The 19,795-nt window shown below is 47.2% G+C and overlaps 1 protein-coding gene across 3 annotated transcripts in view; it reads right to left on the bottom strand.

Moving 5' to 3' along the window:
- ABTB3 (ankyrin repeat and BTB domain containing 3) overlaps positions 1 to 19,795 on the bottom strand; it is a 318,330-nt gene continuing 298,535 nt past the window's right edge. For all 3 annotated transcript variants that reach the window (XM_065938459.1, XM_065938463.1, XM_065938467.1), the window contains 4 exons: positions 19,154 to 19,235; positions 11,115 to 11,183; positions 8,690 to 8,803; positions 1 to 2,152 (listed from right to left, as the gene is read on the bottom strand). In XM_065938459.1, the coding sequence (XP_065794531.1) occupies positions 1,943 to 2,152; positions 8,690 to 8,803; positions 11,115 to 11,183; positions 19,154 to 19,235 (475 nt within the window). In that variant the 3' untranslated portion in view covers positions 1 to 1,942. The remainder of the gene's footprint in view (positions 2,153 to 8,689; positions 8,804 to 11,114; positions 11,184 to 19,153; positions 19,236 to 19,795) is intronic.

Genomic DNA, 19,795 nt, shown 5'->3' with positions numbered 1-19,795 from the left:
AATCATTTCTTTTAATGACAGAGAAAGCACACCAAACTATAACAGAAGCCCATCAGGAGTTGCAACTGTACATAATCAATGCCCAAAGGCCCTGAGCTAGCATCAGACATTCACAGGGAAGTCAGTCACGGTAGGAAACATCCACGCAGCATCTCTGAGGACAGGAGGAGGTGAGAGACAGCGAAGACTCAGGACATGCTGTGTATCTGTAACTTGGATTCCTCTGTAGACAGTTTGTTTTTTCCCCCCTTCCTCATGGGATGGTAGGGGCTGGGGAGGTTTGCAAATGACCAAGTGGAAGAGAAGCCTTGTATCGAGAAGAGCCAACACTGTAGATGGATGTGGCCCGCGTATGCCATGGGTCATACCCAAGAAACAGGACTTGACCTTGGTCCTCTGAACAACGGCTCAGGGGGCTAGTACAACGTTTGAACAGCAGCTCCTTTAGACTCTAGGGTCTGTGCACAAGTTCCCAAAGGCATGCTAGGAAATATGTTTATCAACAAAACTTTGCCATCCCAAAGGGTAAGAGTCATTCTCCTAGTTTTTAACCGCATGTTATCTAGGTTTCAAATGAAAGGACAAGAAAGAAAAGGCAGCAACTCAGAGATTGTTTGGAATATTGTGGCACTTCACTAATCTCTTCTGCTTATAATATATGGCAGAGCAAACGGAACCCTGTCAATATAAACTTTCATTATAGATAACCCTATACTGTACACTCTTGGAATACAGAGAGAATCCATCCTATCATACATATTTCATCTTTAAAAATAATCTAACATAGTCATATTCTCTGGCTAGTAACAAACTATTAACATCTTCTGAGAATACAGAGAGAACTCTGGGATTAATAGTCAATTCTCCAACGTGCCCCACCCCCATCCCCTATGCAGCATCATCTATGAACACACTTTTGCAACAGCATCTCAGGGACATTCGTAACTATGGAAGGAAATGGATATGTTAGTTTCACCAAATGGACTTTTAGCAAGAAGTGATGGGACATTTTTACCTTGGCAAAAATGAAGCACAAACGTAACAGTTTACAGGTTCGGGCCCATGCAAATGCATGTGTGATTTTTTTAATGTGGGGGGATTTTATTCTCACCCCGAAACCACAATCAGCATGCAGGTTTTTTTTTTCAACTACTGAGTTAGAGATAATTATTGGCAGTGCACCTCTTTTGTGTAACCATGATCACTAAGGCAAGGTTATTATTTCACCTTGTGTAGAATATCAGCAATATCTTGTCAGATGCATGTTTATACAGTACAGACCTGCTACTTACTGTTTTTTTCTTCAAAAAAGAAAAGAAATCTCAAAACACAGATCCCTAAACACAATTCAGTTGAAAATGAACTGTTAAGCTTTTAGAAATATATTTTAAACTACAAGGCTGCCCTGTTTTGGGGGTTTTTATATGAACATTTTAAAAAGTTCCCGCCCCTAAAAATTTGTCTTCATTATTGGTAACAGTCTCACCAATTTGCTATCCTGTTGACTCTTATGGAACTGCGGCTACTAAGGTCCTTAATGTGTAATAAATATAATGCTATTCAGGGTCCTACGGCGAAGTTCTCCAACTGTCGATCTGGAACCCGAATGACCTTTAGTTCTCAGTCCGCCCACTGGACAGAGGTCCTTGGCAAGGGGTGTTCAACTGCCCCGGGGGGCTTTCAGGTGAGGTCAGCGTGGCTGCCCCACGGCCTTCTATCTCTGGATCCAGGTGCACTCTGATCTGTAGGTCAGTGGAATGTCCTTTCTTTCTCAACAGGAGCTCACGGGAGCTGCATTTGCTTTGTCAAGAGCAGCTGAGGCAGTTGAGGCAGCTCCTTGGCTCAGCCAAACACAGACGCCAGGTGAGACGTGTAGGTCCACAGGAAGCCAACGTAGCAGCCGAACTGGCAAGTCCCCGGGAACACTCCTGGACCGGACATCTCATACAACAGAGCCTTTGGAAGATGACAAGTGGATTGACTGAATCCTGATGGCCAACGTCCTCTGTAAGTCCTGCAGCACATCCTGGCCCGTGCCCTCACCATTTTTGTCATATAGGAGCTGCTTGAAGGCTTCATTTTCGATAAGGACCATCATGTTTTTGAGAAAGTAGCCTTCGCAATATGCTGAGAGCTCTGTGACTCCAAGAAACTGTGGAGAGTGGAGAGGAAGCACGAGATGGTTATGTTTCTGAAAGCACCTGTTTTCATCTATATTCTGGTGAATACCTATTAAGGTAGGTTGACTGCGACAGTGGCCCTGATTCTGCGTCCTTTGCTGTATTCACACCCAGTGGATGTGGCCTGGCAGCTCCTCACATCGGAGAGCTGAGTTCATTTCTCCATGCCTTGGCCTTGTGAGTTGCTCTGGCTAAGAGGATGTAGCCGTGTGAGAGGTGCCAGTTTGGAGCTGGCTTCACGTGGCTGTGTGTGCTTCCCCAAGTCCCCTCCCTTCTGCAGACACAGTTCTAATCTCTTTACATGATGCATGCAGGCTAAGTTGCTTCAGTTGTGTCCGATTCTTTGCGACCCCATGGGCTGTAGCCCTCCAGGCTCCCTGTCCATGGGATTCTCCAGGCAAGAATACTGGAGTGGGTTGCCATGCCCTCCTCCAGGGGATCTTTCTGACCCAGGGATCGTACTCGCATCTCTTACATCTCCTGTATTGGCAGGCAGGTTCTTTACCACTAGCGCCACCTGGGAAGCCCCCATAGAAGCTGCTAAATATCTCACCACGCGGAGGACAGATCCCTCGGCAGAGAGTTATGTAGCTCACGTTATCAGTCAGTGCTAACGCTGAGAAATTGATGGAGAGACATAGTTCCCGACAGACTAAACCAATACAGCAGGGCTGACATCAACCTGCCTCATGTTGCAACCCCAAGCAGAAGACCTGGCAGACAGTAGATGCATACGGATTTGTTCAATGTGTGAATGAGCAGTTCACTCTCAGAGTTACAATACCAGCAGCAAACATGTACTGACAGCATCGTGCTGGACACTTCATGTGCATCATCTCATTTAATCTTCAAATTTCCTTGAGGCAGGTGCTATTACCACCTCTGATTTACAGATAAGGAAACTGAGGCAAGAGAGTAGCTGACAAAAATTCACACAACATGTCAAAGGCAGAACCAGGAGGTGAACCCTATAACCCAAAACTGAAGGCTGTGTATTTAACCATTAGGATGCACTGCTTCTAGCCTGATACCATTAAATCTCGGAAACATGCTTGCTGGAGGAATTCATGTTTGAGATGAAGAAACAAATGTGGGTATGAGGGCTGGCTGTCTGTATTCAGGCCTTTTCTTTGGTTTTCAAAGCTTGGAAGTTTCTCTCTTGCAATGAGCCGCATGCTCAGAAGTTAGTTAAGTGCTCCCTGAGATGATATCCTGCTGCTTTATTTAGATGCTGAATTATCTAAATTATCTGAATGTGGAATTCATTGTTCTGAACTCCCTAATATTCTGTCCCTTAAGCCATAGATGCACTTGCAGCTGCTTGCTGTGGATGGTGGAATGATAATGAGGCAGTGCCAACTGGGCAAAGAAGGAATGAGTGGGAGACTTGGATTCAAATCGGGACGCCCCCATTCTTTTGAATTTGTGACCAAGGCTGCTTTATTTGGCTTCTGGCTTTAGGTTCCTCATTTTCAAACTGGAAATTATGTCCTCACATCATTAACCTGTTGGGTACTGAGTGGAACATAACTGATGGCGGAACTCTGTCATCTGTCACACTTAGGGGATGCAGGATAGGAAGGGAGGGGAGGGAGGGGGCTCTGGAATTTATTCCAGACTGTGCCATTCCAGCCATCTGCTGCTGGGCGAGTTATTGAATCTCTGTGTTTCAGTATTCCTATCTCTAAAACGGGGGCAAATATTAATACCCACCTAATAAGCTGTTGCTGGCCTTAGGTGAGGTAATACATGGCATGTTCGGAACAGTGGCTGTTTGCAGTCAGCATCAGCAGTCACTCAGTATTAGCTGTCATGCTAACTGTACACTATTTGTAATTATTACTCTCATCTCACTCATTTATATCCAGGGACCCACGTGGACAAAGTAGGTGGCTAGGTTAGGATAAGGGGAATTGGCTGTATCTATGGAACCTAGTTCAGCTAACTGGCCCATAGTAGGACCAAGCCTGTAACCTTGAACTCACTGACCCCATGTGATAATTTAGTGAGCCAATGACCTGTCTTCATAAAAATCATATGCAAGGTGGGCAGTTCAAATCACTTCTCTGGGCCTTAGTTTCCCAAGCCACAAAATGAGGGGGCTTAGACTAGTGAGTACCATGCTCTGAGTATTTAAGACGTGGGCATACCAGCTTATTCTGAGAGGCTTAGGGAGCTTGTTGAGGTTTATCAAGTGAGTAGGTTTGTTATTGCCCAAATGTTACACAGATGCATAGTATGCTGGAGCTGGAAGAGTTCTTAGGAATGTTTTAATTCTTTCAAGATGAATCCAGTTTTTTGAGTTACAGAGAAAAAGCCTCATTGTACATGTGGGGAAACTGTGGCTCAGAGTTGCCTATCTCTGATTCTGAGGACACAGAGAGCCCCCTTCTCTTACCACTCCTCGCCACTTGCTTTGTATAGGTGTGTTTCTTATTGTAAGCTAGTGTAATTAGAGAATAATAAGTACTTAAGTTTATACATGGTGATATTTACTGAATGGTGACTATACATCATACGCTTGCCTACTTTTATATATCTAATTACAGACAGAACAGGGACTGGAACTCTCACCATCTACACCAACAATTGACAAACTACAGGCCTGGGTGCCAAATGTGGCCTGGATGTGAGAGTTGGACTGTGAAGAAGGCTGAGCGCCGAAGAATTGATGCTTTTGAAGTGTGGTGTTGGAGAAGACTCTTGAGAGTCCCTTGGACTGCAAGGAGATCCAACCAGTCCATCCTAAAGGAGATCAGTCCTGGGTGTTCATTGATGTTGAAGGATTGATGTTGAAGCTGAAACTCTAATACTTTGGCCACCTCGTGCGAAGAGTTGACTCATTGGAAAAGACCCTGATGCTGGGAAAGATTGAAGGCAGGAGAAGGGGACGACAGAGGATGAGATGGCTGGATGGCATCACCGACTCGATGGACATGAGTATGAGTAAACTCCGGGAGCTGGTGATGGACAGGGAGGCCTGGCGTGCTGCGATTCATGGGGAAGCAAAGAGTCAGACATGACTGAGCGATTGAACTGAACTGAGCCTGGTTTTATAAATAAAGTTTTATTAGGACACAGCCACACCCACTAATTTGCATATTGTCTCTGGCTGCTTTTGTACTGCAAAGCAGAGCTGAGGAGGATCAAAGTGACCACATGGCCTCTGTGAAAATATTTACCCAGACTGTCACAGAAGAAGTTTGCTGACCCCTGTCCTAGGCAAAAATTTTTCAAGTGCAGAGACCATGTCTTACCAGATGTGTATTACACATCTGAATACACACATTAAAGTGTGTATACAATTCCTGGTAAATAGTGGGAACACAATAAATACTAGGGAACAAATCCCTTGGTTTCCAAACCCATGTTCTGATCACAGTGCCCCATTGAGTTTACTGCCTTAGCTTAGATTCAATCTGATGAACAGGCTTGTTCTTTTTCTCAAGCTGAAAGACACCCTGAAAGAGCCATCAGAGGCTCCAGAGCCTCTTCTTCATGACTGAATAGTTTGGGACAGCTTTGCTAGGAAAACAAAGATGATGAAGCCATGCATTTATGGGCTGGACTTCTCTTCTGGATAAAACTTCACAGATGTCGCTAATGGTTAGGTGCAGAACAGAAGTAATGCTGCCAAGAACTTGCTGATATTTGAAACATGGTTGTTAGTGCCTAAATGCCTGCATTTCTGGGTTCCAAGCCGAGTGTTGGTTTCTTTCTTTTCTGGCTCTTTTGCTAAACCAGCCTCAGTCTGCAGCACAGTCTGCCAGGAACAGAATCCACGTGGCAGGTGACGGTTAATGCTGCAGGGCACATAGAGGGCGCGTGGGGTCGGGGCTGGCACTGCCCTGGCCTCCACGCAAGTATCATGAAGGGCAGGTGTTGACCTTGGAAATGTCCCAGGATGAGGCTGAGAGGGTAGGCAGAGGCTGGCCGGCTGCAGAAAGCCAAGCTCTGGCTGGAGAGGTACATACATGAAGGCAGTTCTTGGCCACAGGTGCTATAAGCCTGTAGCACAAATGCATTCCCAGTCCGGGCTCACGTTGCGTTGGCTGTGTTATCAAATAGCAAGAGAGCTACAGAAGCTGCCTGCAAAGGAGGCTGAAGTGATTAAAATGGGACTGTGGTGTGCAGGCCTTGCTGCATTCCCAAGGAGATAGACCACGGCAAAGCTCACAGGGCGATTTGGGCGTCCATGGCCAGAGCACGGGGCAGAGGAATGTGAAACTAATCAGGCCCTCTTCCTGGGTAGAGAGTTTTCTCTGGACGCGCTTTCTGCAAAGTAACCAGTTTAAGATAAAAAAATTTTTTTGTGTGTCCCAGGAAACCAGGTTTTGGTAAAAGTCTCATTTAACCAACTGTGAGTGGGGAGCAAGTAGCCTCCCTGTGTCTTTTGATTTACTGATGACCCATCAGAAAATCTTCTGAGTATCAAGAATGATCACAAGTATTTCAAACAGGTATTAGGCCAGACTATAAACACAAGGAAGAACCTGTGCTTTGAAGTGAGGTTTACCCTTCTGGGCATATACACCCAAAGAACTGAAAGCAGAGACTGCAATGGATATTTGCACCCACCCTGTTCACAGCAACATTATTTACAGCAGCCAAGAGGTAGAAGCAACCCAAGTGACCACGGATGAATGCACGAAATGTGCGACATACATACAATGGAATATACTCAGCCTTGAAATGAAATTCTGACACATGCTACAACATGGATGAACCTTAAAGACATTGTGCTAAATGAAAGAAGGCAGCCACAAAAGTAAACCAAACAAATACTGTATGATTTCACTTATATGAGGTACCTGGAACAGTAGAATTCATAGCGACAGAGGGTAGGATGATGGTTGCCAGGGGCCATGGAGGAGGGGGGAATGGGGAGCTTGTATTTAATGGGTATAGAGTTTCAGTTTAGAAAGATGAAAAGTTCTGGAGATGGATAGTGACGATGGTTGTACAACAATGGGAATGTACTTAATGCCACTGAAGTATACACTTAGAAATGGTAAGTGTTATGGTAAATGGTAAGTTTCACATTGCATATATTTTATTTACGACAGCGAAAAAAAAATCTCATAGTTGTGTGACCTTAAGCAAGTTACTTCACTTCTCTGTGCCTCTGCTTCCTTATTATAACATGGACTAATGAAAGGATTGTGGTGAGGATTAAAAAAGGTAATGCAACAGGGTTTTAAGCACAGGGGCCTGGACATGAAAAGGGCTTAGAGAATGTTGACTTAAGACAGAAAATAATATCTCAACCACGACTTGTTTTTTTTTTTTAACAACAAGCAGAATAACTGTTATTCACATCAGTGGTTCCTCTACAGACTGTGGATGTGGGAGGCATATGTGCTGAGCTCCAGTTCTATCAAAGAGGAATGCTTAGTTTTAAATGAACTCCTAATCTTAATTCACCTCATTGTTTCTTTCTAACAGTTGCTAATCCCTGTGTCCTGAGCACATGAACCAAAATGAAGTACCTAGACACATGATTTTAGTCTCCACTTGTGAAATGAATTGGATGAAATTGGTGGTTCACTGATATTACTCCAAAAACTGGAGTGAGGACTGATCTTAGGGCTGAAATCACAACAGTCGCCCTAGGAGCCTGTTAAAAATATAGACTGCTGGACTCCCCAGCAGAGATCTGGGGTGATAGGCCAAACAGATTCCAAATGTCTCCCCAAGATGTTGGGTCCACCTGACTAGGAGGACTCCTTGGACTTCTTTAGCACTGACAATCTGTTCTCAACCTTGGCACATCTGAGAGTCACCCAGGAAGTTATGAAAAAAATCTCTCTCTTTCCCAGGTTCCACCCCCAGAGACTGATGAATTGGTCTGTGAGAGGTCCCAGGCATGGGGATTTTAAGTGAGTGCCCAGGTGATTCTTCCATGCAGCCAGTGTTGGGAACCTCAGTTCCAGAATAATGGTTCTCCCCCATGAACAACCCCAGAATCACAGGGAGGGCTTGCGAAGCTGCACACAACCAGGCCTGATCCCCCAGTTTCTGACTCAGCAGGTCTGAGTGGGGCCTCTAATGTGCATTTCTGACAAGCTCCCGAATGATGCTGGTGCTGCCGGATTGGAGACCCCTTGGAGAACCACTGTTCCAGAACCTTGCTGCTTAAGTGTGTGGCCTGTGGCCTAGACCAGGTGCAGAGGCTTCACCTGAGAGCTTGTTAGAAATGCAGAACCAGGGCCCAATCTGGGCCCACTGAAGCAGAGCCTGCAATGTGATTCATGCACACGCTGGAGTTTGAGGATGACTATGCTTTTAAAACTTCTGGCTTTCTGCTTCCATTGTATTCTGGAGGGGCGGAAGAAGGGAAAGACATCTCTCCTAAAGCAGGAAGCAGACCTTAGAAGAATGAGGCCAGCTCGGCCTGGATGCACAGACCCAGCATCCACCCTCTGCCCAGACTCGCAGCATCTGCAGAGAAAGCCTCTCCCACAAAAGTGCACGGGGCATGCTTGGACAGCGAGAATGGGATTGATTACCTTGGCATGGTTGTAAATATCCACACAGTTGTCGGTATTGATGCTTTTTGCACAGATAATCTCACAGTGTCGCTGCAAAGCCTCCAGCTGGAAAAATTTAGCGGCAGACAGGAGCTAAAAAGCATAAAAAGAGCCTGTCAGAGGTTGGGAGGTGGAAGGAAAGCCACGGCTGTGGTGAGAAAACCCTTCATCTCCTACAGCAGAACCCAAGGTGCAGACACTGAGCATAAAGCGTTGATACATCGCTTTAAAGCACAAAGGTTACACAGGTGGACTGGGACCCCACGACAGAACTCGACTGTGGGGGAAGATGGCAGAGGGGAGGCGTGGGGTCTAAGTGAATCAGATTTCCATCTATTGCAGCAGGAAGTCAGGAAACGATGCTTAAGATTGTTATGTCCAGAAATAAGGGTCAACGTTTTTATTTGTGTGTGTGTGTGTGCTTAGTCGTGTCAGACTCTTTGTGACCCCATGGACTGTAGCCTACCAGGCTCCTCTGTCCATGGAATTTTCTAGGCAAGAATACTGGAGCCAGTTACCATTTCCTCTTCCAGGGGATCCTCCTGACCCAGGGATTCAATCTGTGTTTCTTGCACCTCCTGCATCGGCAGGCAGATTCTTTACCACTGAGCCACCTGGGAAGCCTGAACGCTCTTAGTTAGCAGGATGGATGTCGAGGTGGCTCACTTCCTCCGTTCATTCAGGTCTCAACACAGATATCACCTCAGGTCTCCTCGCTCCATCACTGTCTGGCCCCCTTAACCTGTCAGTCTTCTTCACAGCCCTTCTCACACCAGACATGATGTCACGTCCATCACCTTCCCCAGAGGCTGGGAAGGCAGGGATCTCTGCCCCTCTGCATCACCGTTATATCCCAGCCCTGAGCACGGCACCTGGCCTCGGAAGATGCTGAACAGGGGAAGGGGAAGAAAAGAACTGAAGCAAGAGTTCAAAGGGATTGCCTTTGGGGAAAGGACTGAGGGATGGAAGGGAGATGGCTGGATGAGGGGCTTTTTAAGTATTATAAAGCTCTTCTGTGTTATTTACATGATTGAAATGTATGTTCATTATTTTAATTTGAAAATAGCTTTTTAAAAGGTTTATAACAGAGTCTGAGTCCTCAGAGTGCAGTCTAAGTTCTGAGGCTGTGATTTGTCAGAGGATTGGTCCAGAGAGACAAGAGAGGAACTTCGGGGGGCGGGGGAGTGACCACGGAAGGTTTCACAGAATAAGAACAAAGGGATAAGGGCTCCACAGTGAACACACGCCAGGCACTGTGACACATGCCAGGCACTGTGTAAGCATCTTACAAACAGAAACCCTTAAGATCTTCAAAACCCAGTGGGGTAGATATTGTCATCCCCATTCTGTAAGTATGAAAGCTGAGGATCAGAGAGGTTAAATGACTGGTCCAGGATCACAGAAGGGGCAGAGCCTGGATTTGAAGCCAGTCTGGCCCAGAGTCCATGTCTGAACCACCATGAGGGGTCACTTCTTGAATGACTCCTCATGTTTTAACATCTCTCATCAGGCCCCCCGGACTTACAGCACCTGAATGGGGTCCCGGCTCTTTCTCTCAGGACTAGCAGAGCGATTTTGGCTTCTGATTTAAAGCTACCCTGGTGGCTCAGCTGGTAAAGAACCTGCCTGCAATGCAGGGGACCTGGGTTCATTGCAGGAGACCTGGGTTCAATCCCTGGGTTGGGAAGATCCCTTGGAGAAGGGAATGGCTACCCACTCCAGTATTCTGGCCTGGAAAATTCAATGGACTGTATAGTTCATGGGGTCGCAAAGAGTTGGACGTGACTGAATGACTTTCACTCACTCAAAGCTACCACCTTCGACACAAGAGTCCCACTGCTAGGAAGGAGCAGGGGAAATCTTGGCTTTGGACAGATGGGAGCAGAAACAAGGCCGGAGGAGCAAGGAGGGGGAGAACACAGTTACGAGAGGTGGACAGGAGATGGGGAGAGCCAGGGAGCTGCTGAGTGAAGCCGGGAGAGCTCGTAATTGCCTCTTAGCTTTTGCCTCAATGGACACGCTGAGATTTGAGGAAAGCTTTCAGATGAAATGTTTTTCCTACAAATGACAAGGGAGAAATTGTCAAGGACAGTTTCTGATGATGCCATTTGAGCACCAGCTGTGCCTGGAACTAGAGGTAGCCTCAGACTCTTCAGTAAATTTCCTTTCCTCCACCCCCAGAGCCAGATAAAATTAGGCTTCACCCAGCTGCTACTGAAAGAGCTTGGACTAGCGCACCCAACACCCCAGCCTTCCAGGGAGGGGCTCTGGGAAGAAGTCCTTGAGAGATCTGAAGGAGGCAGGCAGGACCCCCAAGCCTGCATCCAAATGCAAACCAGACACAGGCTGCCCCCAGACACCACCCATGTGAGCCACCCACTCAGGACCACGGCGGGCTCCTCACCTCCATTATCTCGTTGTTTTTAATGAGAAGCGACTCTGGGCCACCGTAGTAGAGATACTGCATCACCAGCTGGAAGACAGAACACGGTGAGCACAGAGCCCACGGCACACAGACACAGTCATCTTACGCCACCCAGTCGAGGCCTCAGAGTGGCTCTGAGTCCCTGCGTGACACCCCTTCTCAGGGGTGGCCATTCCCCCTGGGTTGCGGCCTTTCAGGAAGAAGTTCCATTCACAAGTTTTATAGGCTGGATATGTTTTCTTACACCATGCTGTAATCTGTCGCCCTGTGGTTCACCCTCAGGGCCAAACTAAACAATTCTAAGCTCTGCTCCCCAGGACAGTTTCCCCCCATCTATGGGTGACAATCATGGGTTGTCTTTTCACCTCCAACCCCATTGAGCTGCCCAGAACTGGGGCAGATGTGGCATGACTTAAAGACCCTGAACCAGCCGCAGCTCTCCGGGGAACACGACCCAGTTTGGCCGTAAACCTCTGGTTTCAGGTTCAGAGGGTGACTCTGGGCCATCACAAGACCACCGTCTCCTTATTATGGCTTGATAAGGGCCAGGATGAAGTCATTAAGGGTCCAGGGTCTCAATGTTTTATTGATGGTGTGAACTGTCCAAGCCAGGCTTCGTACACATGACTGGATGGTGTGTAAAGTCCCAGAGCTTTGCAAACTGGTGTCTCTTAGGTAGAATTAAGCCCAAGGCTGTGATAGTATTGGCTGTCACCACCTCCCACGAAGCTGAGTGTTAAAACATCAGGTGGCGTGTATCCTCCCGAGTTGGCCATAGTCTCCAGCATTCTCTAATGCTTTCTGCCTGCCTAGATGACACATTGACTTTAGCAGCTGTGTTGGAAAAACCTGTAGATGGTTTACATCCCATCTCTGGATGTCTGTAAAATGAGGTGACTGGACCAGGTTGCCCTCTGTGGTCCCTTCTGGCTCTGACAGTCTGACCAATTCAGGACACTGGTTAAGAGAAAGGTCCTGGAGCTGAACTGCTTTGGTTTCTGACTTGGGTCTGCCTCTTAAAAGCTGTGAGACCAGAATTAAGTTAGGCTCTCTATGCCTCAGTTTCATCATCTGTAAAGTGGGGGTAATATTACCTACCTCATGGGGTTGTGATGAGAATTTAAACGAGTTAATACATGTAAGAGGCCCAACAGAGATCTGGCAGATGTATGGCAAGAACTCAGTAAATATTAGCTTTTTAATTTTCTCTGAGGGTGAAAAATCTTTCTCTAGTATGAATGACCTTCCATTTTCTTACTCAGGTCATTCGACATCATTTGTGACTGATTTAAATCTACTTTATGCAAGTGGGTTTAAAGTAATCGCTTTTAATGTAACTCAATAACAAAAACCAAACAACCCAACCAAAACCCAGGCAGAAGACCTAAATAAACATGTCTTCAAAGAAAACATACACATGGTCAATAGGCATATGAAAAGATGCTCAGTAAGGGCAATTATTAGATAAATGCAAATCAAAACTATAACAAAGTTCTACCTCACACAGGTCAGAATGGCCACTATTAAAAAATCTACAAATAATAAATGCTGGAAAGGGTGTGGAGAAAAGGGAATGCTCCTACACTGTTGGTAGAAACGTAAATGGGTGCAGCCACTGTGGAAAACAGTATGGAGATTCCTTGAAAAAACCTAAAAATAGTCTTGCTATGTGATCCAGCAATCCTAAATCCTGGGCATGTATCCAGACAAAACTGTAATTTGAAATGATATATGCATCCCAATGTTCACAGCAGCACTATTTACAATAGCTAAGACATGAAAACAACCTAAATGTCCATTGACAGATGAATGGATAAAGAAGATGTGTGTGTATCTATATCTATATATGAATATAGATATATATATATATATACACAATGGAATATTAGTCATAAAAAAAGACTGAAATGATACCATTTGCAGCAACGTGGATGGACCTAGAGATCATCATTCTAAGTGAAGTAAATCAGAAAGAAAAAGACCATATGATATCACCTATAGGTGGAATCTAAAAATGCTTTGATTTAAAGTACAGAGTTCAGACTTTCCTGGTGTACAGTGGTTAAAAACCCGACTGCCAATGCAGGGGACATGGGTTTGATCCCTGGGCCAGTGAGATTCCACATGTCCTGGAGCAACTAAGCCTGTGAGCCACAACTATGAGACCATGTGACGCAACCACTGAAGTCCATATGCCTAGAGCCCATGCCCTGCAACAAGAGGAGCCACTGCAATGAGAAGCCGGCGCACCACAGCTAGAAAGTAGCCCCTGCTCGTCTCAACTAGAGAAAGCCGGTGCACAATGGTGAAGACCTGGTGCCACAAAAAACAAAGTACCCCGTTCGGTGGTTTTTAGGTATCCACGATGTACAACCACCACCACAATCTAATTTTATTTTACTTTATTTTGGCCGCATCACTTGGCGTGCAGAATCTCAGTTCCCATACCAGGGATCCAACCTGTTCCCTCTGCAGGGGCAGTGTGGTCTTAACCACTGGACCGCCAGGGAAGTCCCACCACAATCTAATTTTAGAACATTTTCAACCCCCGCCCCCTGGAGAAACCTCGGGCCTGTTAGCAGTCTCTCCCATTTCCTCTTTGGGTCAGTCATGACATCTACTATGATTTGCCTGTTCTGGACATTTCACATACATGAAATTGTACAACATATGTTCTTTTGCATCTAGCTTTGTCACTTAGCGTGGTATTTTCAAGGTCACATGTATCACACTCCGTCACTTCTTTTTCACTGCTCAACAACATCCCGTTGTATGGATGTACTACAGTTTGTGTATCCATCCACCAGTTGATGGACATGTGGGTTGTTTCCATTTTTCACTGTTGCTGAAATGGATGCTGTGGCTTTGGATCAATTTACTTTTTCAGATCTCACCTACTACTCCACCCTTCTCATCTCAATTGTTGTTGTTCAGTCACTAAGTTGTGTCCGACTCTTTGCAAGTCCATGGACTGAAGCACACCAGGCTTCCCTGACCTTCACTATCTTCCGCAGTTTGCTCAAACTCATGTCCATTGATTCAGTGATGCCATCCAACCATCTCATCCTCTGTTGCCCCCTTCTCCTCCTGCCCTCTATCTTTCCCAGCATCAGGGTCTTTTGCAATGAGTTGGCTCTTTGCATCAGGTGACCAAAATATTGGAGCTTCAGCTTGAGTAGCAGTCCTTCCAGTGAGTATTCAGGGTTGATTTCCTTTAGGATTGACTGGTTTGGTCTCCCACTCTCAACCACTTGCCTTTATTAGAACCTACTACCGTCTCTTTCACTCTGCTTTTGCCCACACTGTTCCCTCTGCTTGGATGCCCTTCCCTCCTTCTCCACCTGTTGATCTCTGGCCCCTCTTTCAGGATCCAGCTCAGCAGTCACCTCTGTGAAGCCTCTGCAGACCTGCTCAGCTCTCTTAGCTGCCTCCCACCCCGTGCTGGGCGGCATACCACCCACGACTGCAGTGTTATTTCCTGCTGGGGTCTGAGGGTGCAGAGTGGGTCTTACCCACCTCTGCATTCCCAGTGCCTGCCAGCGGCAAGTACACTTTAACCAGAAACACAATTCCTCCCCTTCCTCTTTTGTGTCTGAGTCTCCCACTGGCCAACTGCCTGTGGCAGAGTGGGGCTTTAGTGTTGATGATTGAGGCTTTGTGAAATGATAACGTAACACTGTTTACTCTTCCCCTGGACCCAGACAGGTCATAAGCATATAATCTTTGGCAAATGTTGAGACACTGGCTTTATTAAAATCCATTTATTCCCCAAGGACCTCTCTTTTATAAAGGCCAAATCAATAATAGTGATGGTAAGAGCCATAATAATAATAACTGTCCTGAAAACAGGGTCTCTCCAGTTTCAAAGCACTTCTCCAGCATGCTATCTCATTTCCTCAAGGTTGTGTTGTTGACTTGAAATGTTGCTTTCAGGAGCAGGCATGGAGCCCCATTAACCATGGGGCTAATGGAATTAAATTGGGCTGTGCTGTGCCACCTTCAGACTCAGCCAGCACGAGCCTTTTCTGCAAGGGAGTGAAACGGACCCTGATTAAGCCAAGGGGTCTGTTTATGGAGTTGTTTTTCTTGGCAGCTGTCCACCTGCATGAAGCAGGATGTAAATGGCGTCCACAGCCTGGTGGAGGCCCTGCTCCCAGGTGCAGCCTCAGCTGCAAGGGGCTCTTGCCTGCGTGTGATGTTAAACAGTCTTGCATGGAGGAAACTCAAAGCCGTCTCATTTACTAAAATTCCTCTGTTCAGCATGGAAGGGAAGTGAGCTGGCCCCTGGGAGCCTCCTTCTGGGTCAGATTCAGCCTGACTTGGCCTATTTTGAGCCACGAATGAGGCTTTTCTTCTTTTATGGGGAAGGGGCAGGCACGTGGAGAATTCCCCGGGGTCTGCTCAATCTTCTCTGCCCATTACAGTAACTCACGGCTAATGTGACTGGGAAGCCTTCCCTGGCCAAAAGTAAACAGAGGCGTTCGATTCCCCTGGGGCCGTGCCTTCCTGCATGCATCTCTCATTGAACTGGTCCCCAGCATCTATTGAGTGCCTGCCACGAGTCAGGTTCTGATGACAAGAACCCCTCCTTAGTCCTAGGCTTGATGGCATAAGTGCCCCCTTCATGGGCCCTCAGAGAGCTGGAGAGGGGGGTTCACGGTTTTCAGCACTGGGCTCATGCCCCAAACACTAAGGGCCTTTCCTTGGGGCTGGGTGATTTCTAGGGAAGACCTAAGGCCCCATAACAGGGAGGCAGGTAAGAGATCAGGTCTGGGAGTCAGCCAGGCCTGGGTCTGAAGCTAAGCCTGGCCACTTCCTCTACCTGTCTGTCCGGGCGGAGAAGAGCCATCCGGAGGGGGAGCTGGGAGGCCTGAACTGATTAGACGACATGGGGCATGGTTCTCAGAGTGGGTCCCTGGACCAGAAGTATCAGCATCACCTATGTTCTCATAAGAAACCTGAATTCTCGGGCCCTATCCCAGGCCTACAGACTCAGGAACTCTGGGGGTGGGGCTCAGGAATCTGCATTTCAGCAAGTTTCGTGGCTTAACAGCAACTCCCTTCATCCCCACTGCTTCCCCTGGAGATTCTGAGGCTTCCGAAAGTTCGAGAAACACTGTAACTTAGAGCCCTGGTTCTCCACCTCGGCTGCACATGACTCTGGATGATGGCAGAGGGTGGAGACTTAAAAATGCTGATGCCTGAGCTGCAGCCCAGATCCTGAACGACAGCCGGGACACTGGGAATCGTCGAAGCTCCTCAAATGATTCCACTGCACTGAGGCTGAGCACTGCTGGTTTTGAGCCCTGCACATAGCTGCTGCACAAGAAACAGAGCTTCTAGTATTATTGTTCCCTTCTGCTTTCAAGCTGTGGTGCTGGAGAAGAAGAGTCCCTTGGATTGCAAGGAAATCAAACCAGTCAATCCTAAAGGAAATTAATCCTTAATCTTTATCAGAAGGATTGATGCTGAAGCTCCAATACTTTGGCCACCTGATGCGAACAGCCAACTCAGCAATTAGACCCTGACGCTAGGAGAGATTGCAGACAGGAGGAGAGGGGGACAACAGAAGATGAGATGGTTCAATGGCATCACTGACTCAATGGACATGAGTTTGAGCAAGCTCCAGAAGATAGTGAAGGACAGGGAAGCCTGGCATGCTGCAGTCCATGGGGTCGCAGTTGGACACGACTGAGTGACTGAACAACAAAGACCGGACTGGCTTCAAATAATGGCTCTCTCATTGACTAGGACCAGATTCTCTGGACCTCAGTCCCCTACCTCTAAAAGTGGCATGATTTGTTAAGATAGCTACATGCAAGCAAAGGCCAGTGCCTCATTCATAGCTGGAGTTAAAAATGGGGAAAATGAGGTTCAGAGAAGAGAGTGTCTTGCCCATGCTTATTCTATAAGGATTCTTTATTTTGAAGTTTCAACATAACCAAAGGAAAGCATCTCTAGTGGTGGAAATATAGGTAACTGAACGGGCTTCAGGGCTTACTGTGACGGCATGGTGGTTTCCTGGTAGCCCTCTGAATCACAGGATCTGGGGGGCCAAGGTTAGTAAATGGAGGGAAGAACCATCATCTGGTCACTGGCACTTGGCTTCTACTACGTGGCTCCAATGTATCTCTTCAGTGTCCCGTCTACCTTAAGGCACACCCGAATGGACTATAATCACTTTCCCTCTAACACACACCAGAGCTTCCCACTTTTGTGCCTTTGTTTGTGCTCTTTATCTCTCTGGAATACCTTTTCCCTCCTATTCATCAGATAAGGAAACTGAGGCTCAGAGAGGCTGGGCAGTTTTTTCAAGATCACATGAAGGATAATGATTTCAAACAGGGGGATGCTGCTGTTTAAACCCAGGGTTGTAGCATTTAGATCCTGAAATGCAGCCCTGTCCTTCACAACCCAGACCAGGACCTCTGGCCCGAGACCGTGGCCAGCCCTGACACCTGCTTATCTCTGTGTGGTCTCTTCAACCCTCCTGGAATGTGAGTCTCCCGAGGGCCAGGCTGTGTCTTCCCCACGTCTTCCCAGGGCTGTCCTTCTGGAACTGAACTGGAGGAATCAGGTCCTGTTCAGAATTATATAAACTCCATCCCCAGGTCACCCACATTGGCCTACTAGTCCTGGCTGTAGGAGGAGGGCAGGGAGGGGCCACAGTCTCCCCTGCGGGCCCCTGGATGATATAAGCAGCCCGCCCGCCTTCACACCGCTGATGAGAGGCAGAGGCCCAGAAACAGGGCTGTGAGGCTGGCTAGGGGTGTGAATTTCTATTAGCTTGACATGTCACTGATGGGCTGGATTTATGAATCAGGCACAAAATCCAGGAGCATGTGGCTCCACAGGTGTATTCTAAAAAACACAGAAAGAAGAACATACACCGGTCCTTCTCAAACTCTTCTAAAAGAGGAAGGAACACTCCCAGAGATCATCTATGAAGCCACCATCGCCCTGATACCAAAACCAGACAAAGACACCACCATACACACAAAAAAGCCCCAGTGAATCAGACATGAAGGATGGAGGAGAAGCAAGAATGTCGCTGTGCTCCCCTCAAATATGCCCAATAAATCAGACGGTATTGCTTTCAATCGAACAGAGATATGGCCATGTCATCTGGCCTCTGACAAGCCTTTCTTCCTATTTACATTAGGTTCAGGCCTATTAACCTGAACCTATTAACTATTAACTTATTAACTATTAATTAGTCTATTAACATGACACTGGACTCCCTAAAGTCCACTGGTTCCTGATCACACTGGGCTCAATCATCTCTGGGGGACTTCATACCTCCTATTCTCTGCCTGCAATGTTCTAACTGGCCCCATCCCCCTTTTAAATTTATTTATTTGGCTGCACTGGGTATTAGCTGCAGCATGTGGGATCTCCAATCTTCATTTCAGCACGTGGGATCTTTAGTCGTGGCATATGAGATTTTTTTAGTCATGGCACGTAAACTCTTAGCTGCATTATGTGGGATCTAGTTCCCTAACCAGGGTTGAACCCAGGCCCTCTGCACTGGAATCTCAGAATCTTAGCCACTAGACCACCAGTGAAGTCCCTCTAACTCCCTTTCTTAAGCCCCAAGCCCCCCCAGAGCTCACCAGGGTCTCTTCAGCCTGCAATGTTCCAGCTGGCACCCCATCAAGGGGCCTTCCCCAACCTCCCTGGTCTGAGTTGGCATAGCACATTGGTTCTCTCACACTCACTCCAACTTTATATTGTAACTGACTAACTACTCAGAGTTATCCATTCTGGATTGTGAGGCCCCAGGGGAAAATGCCCTTTATCCTTGGGTCTCCAGGCCCCAGCACAGTGCTGGGCACACAGCAGGTGCTCAGTTGATGCCGTGGGCTTGCATGGATGGTAAGGGCGAGGGGCAGTGCAAAGACAAGGGCCTGACGTGCAGGAGCGGATGACAGTGCGGCGGCCGATCCACAGGCGGAGGCTGGGAGGGACCCACCGGTGCCCGCACCCACAGGCAGAGTTCCGGTCACCGCGGGGCTCACCTGGAAGATGGGGTACTTCACGTACCCGATCTCGATGCAGGTGCCGTCGTTCGTAGGTTTGCTGGAGAGGAGTGCTTTGAACCTGAGCGAGAACATGAAAGGGGAGAGAAGACTCACAAAGACATCCACAGCTTGCAAGGCTCAGCTCTCTGATGATAAAAACATGTAATATATCCTCCAACTCGGAAATATGATGACATGTCCATAGATTGTCTAATATGATGTCCCCTGATACGATACCATAATCCAATTTGAAGTTAAAATGCTAAAGTTAAAAACAGTGCCTAGAACTGTTAAATTACTTCTCAAGCAGGTGATTTGAAAAGAACAAATGCCTTTTAAAATGCTGTCCAGGGAATTCCAGCTGGTGGTCCAGTGGTTAGGACTCTGAGCTTCCACTGCAGGAGACCCAGGTTTGATCCCCAGTTGGGTAACCAGGATCCCACAAGCTGTGCAGTGAGGCCAAAAGAATAAATAAAGTAAGAAACAAAAAACCCCTTCCACCTTGCAGGCCCATGACAAAGGCTGCCTCCTTCCTGGAGTCCTTCCTGACTCAAATTTCAAGCTGCTCAGGCGCCCATGGAGCTCTCCAACTCACTCCTTCCTCCTCCCACACAACCTTTGTTCCAAGAGGGGAGGGAC

Source organism: Muntiacus reevesi, chromosome 1 (genome assembly GCF_963930625.1).
Source record: "Muntiacus reevesi chromosome 1, mMunRee1.1, whole genome shotgun sequence".
In the NCBI taxonomy this organism is placed as follows: domain Eukaryota; kingdom Metazoa; phylum Chordata; class Mammalia; order Artiodactyla; family Cervidae; genus Muntiacus; species Muntiacus reevesi.
This window is presented reverse-complemented; position numbering and strand designations above follow the sequence as displayed.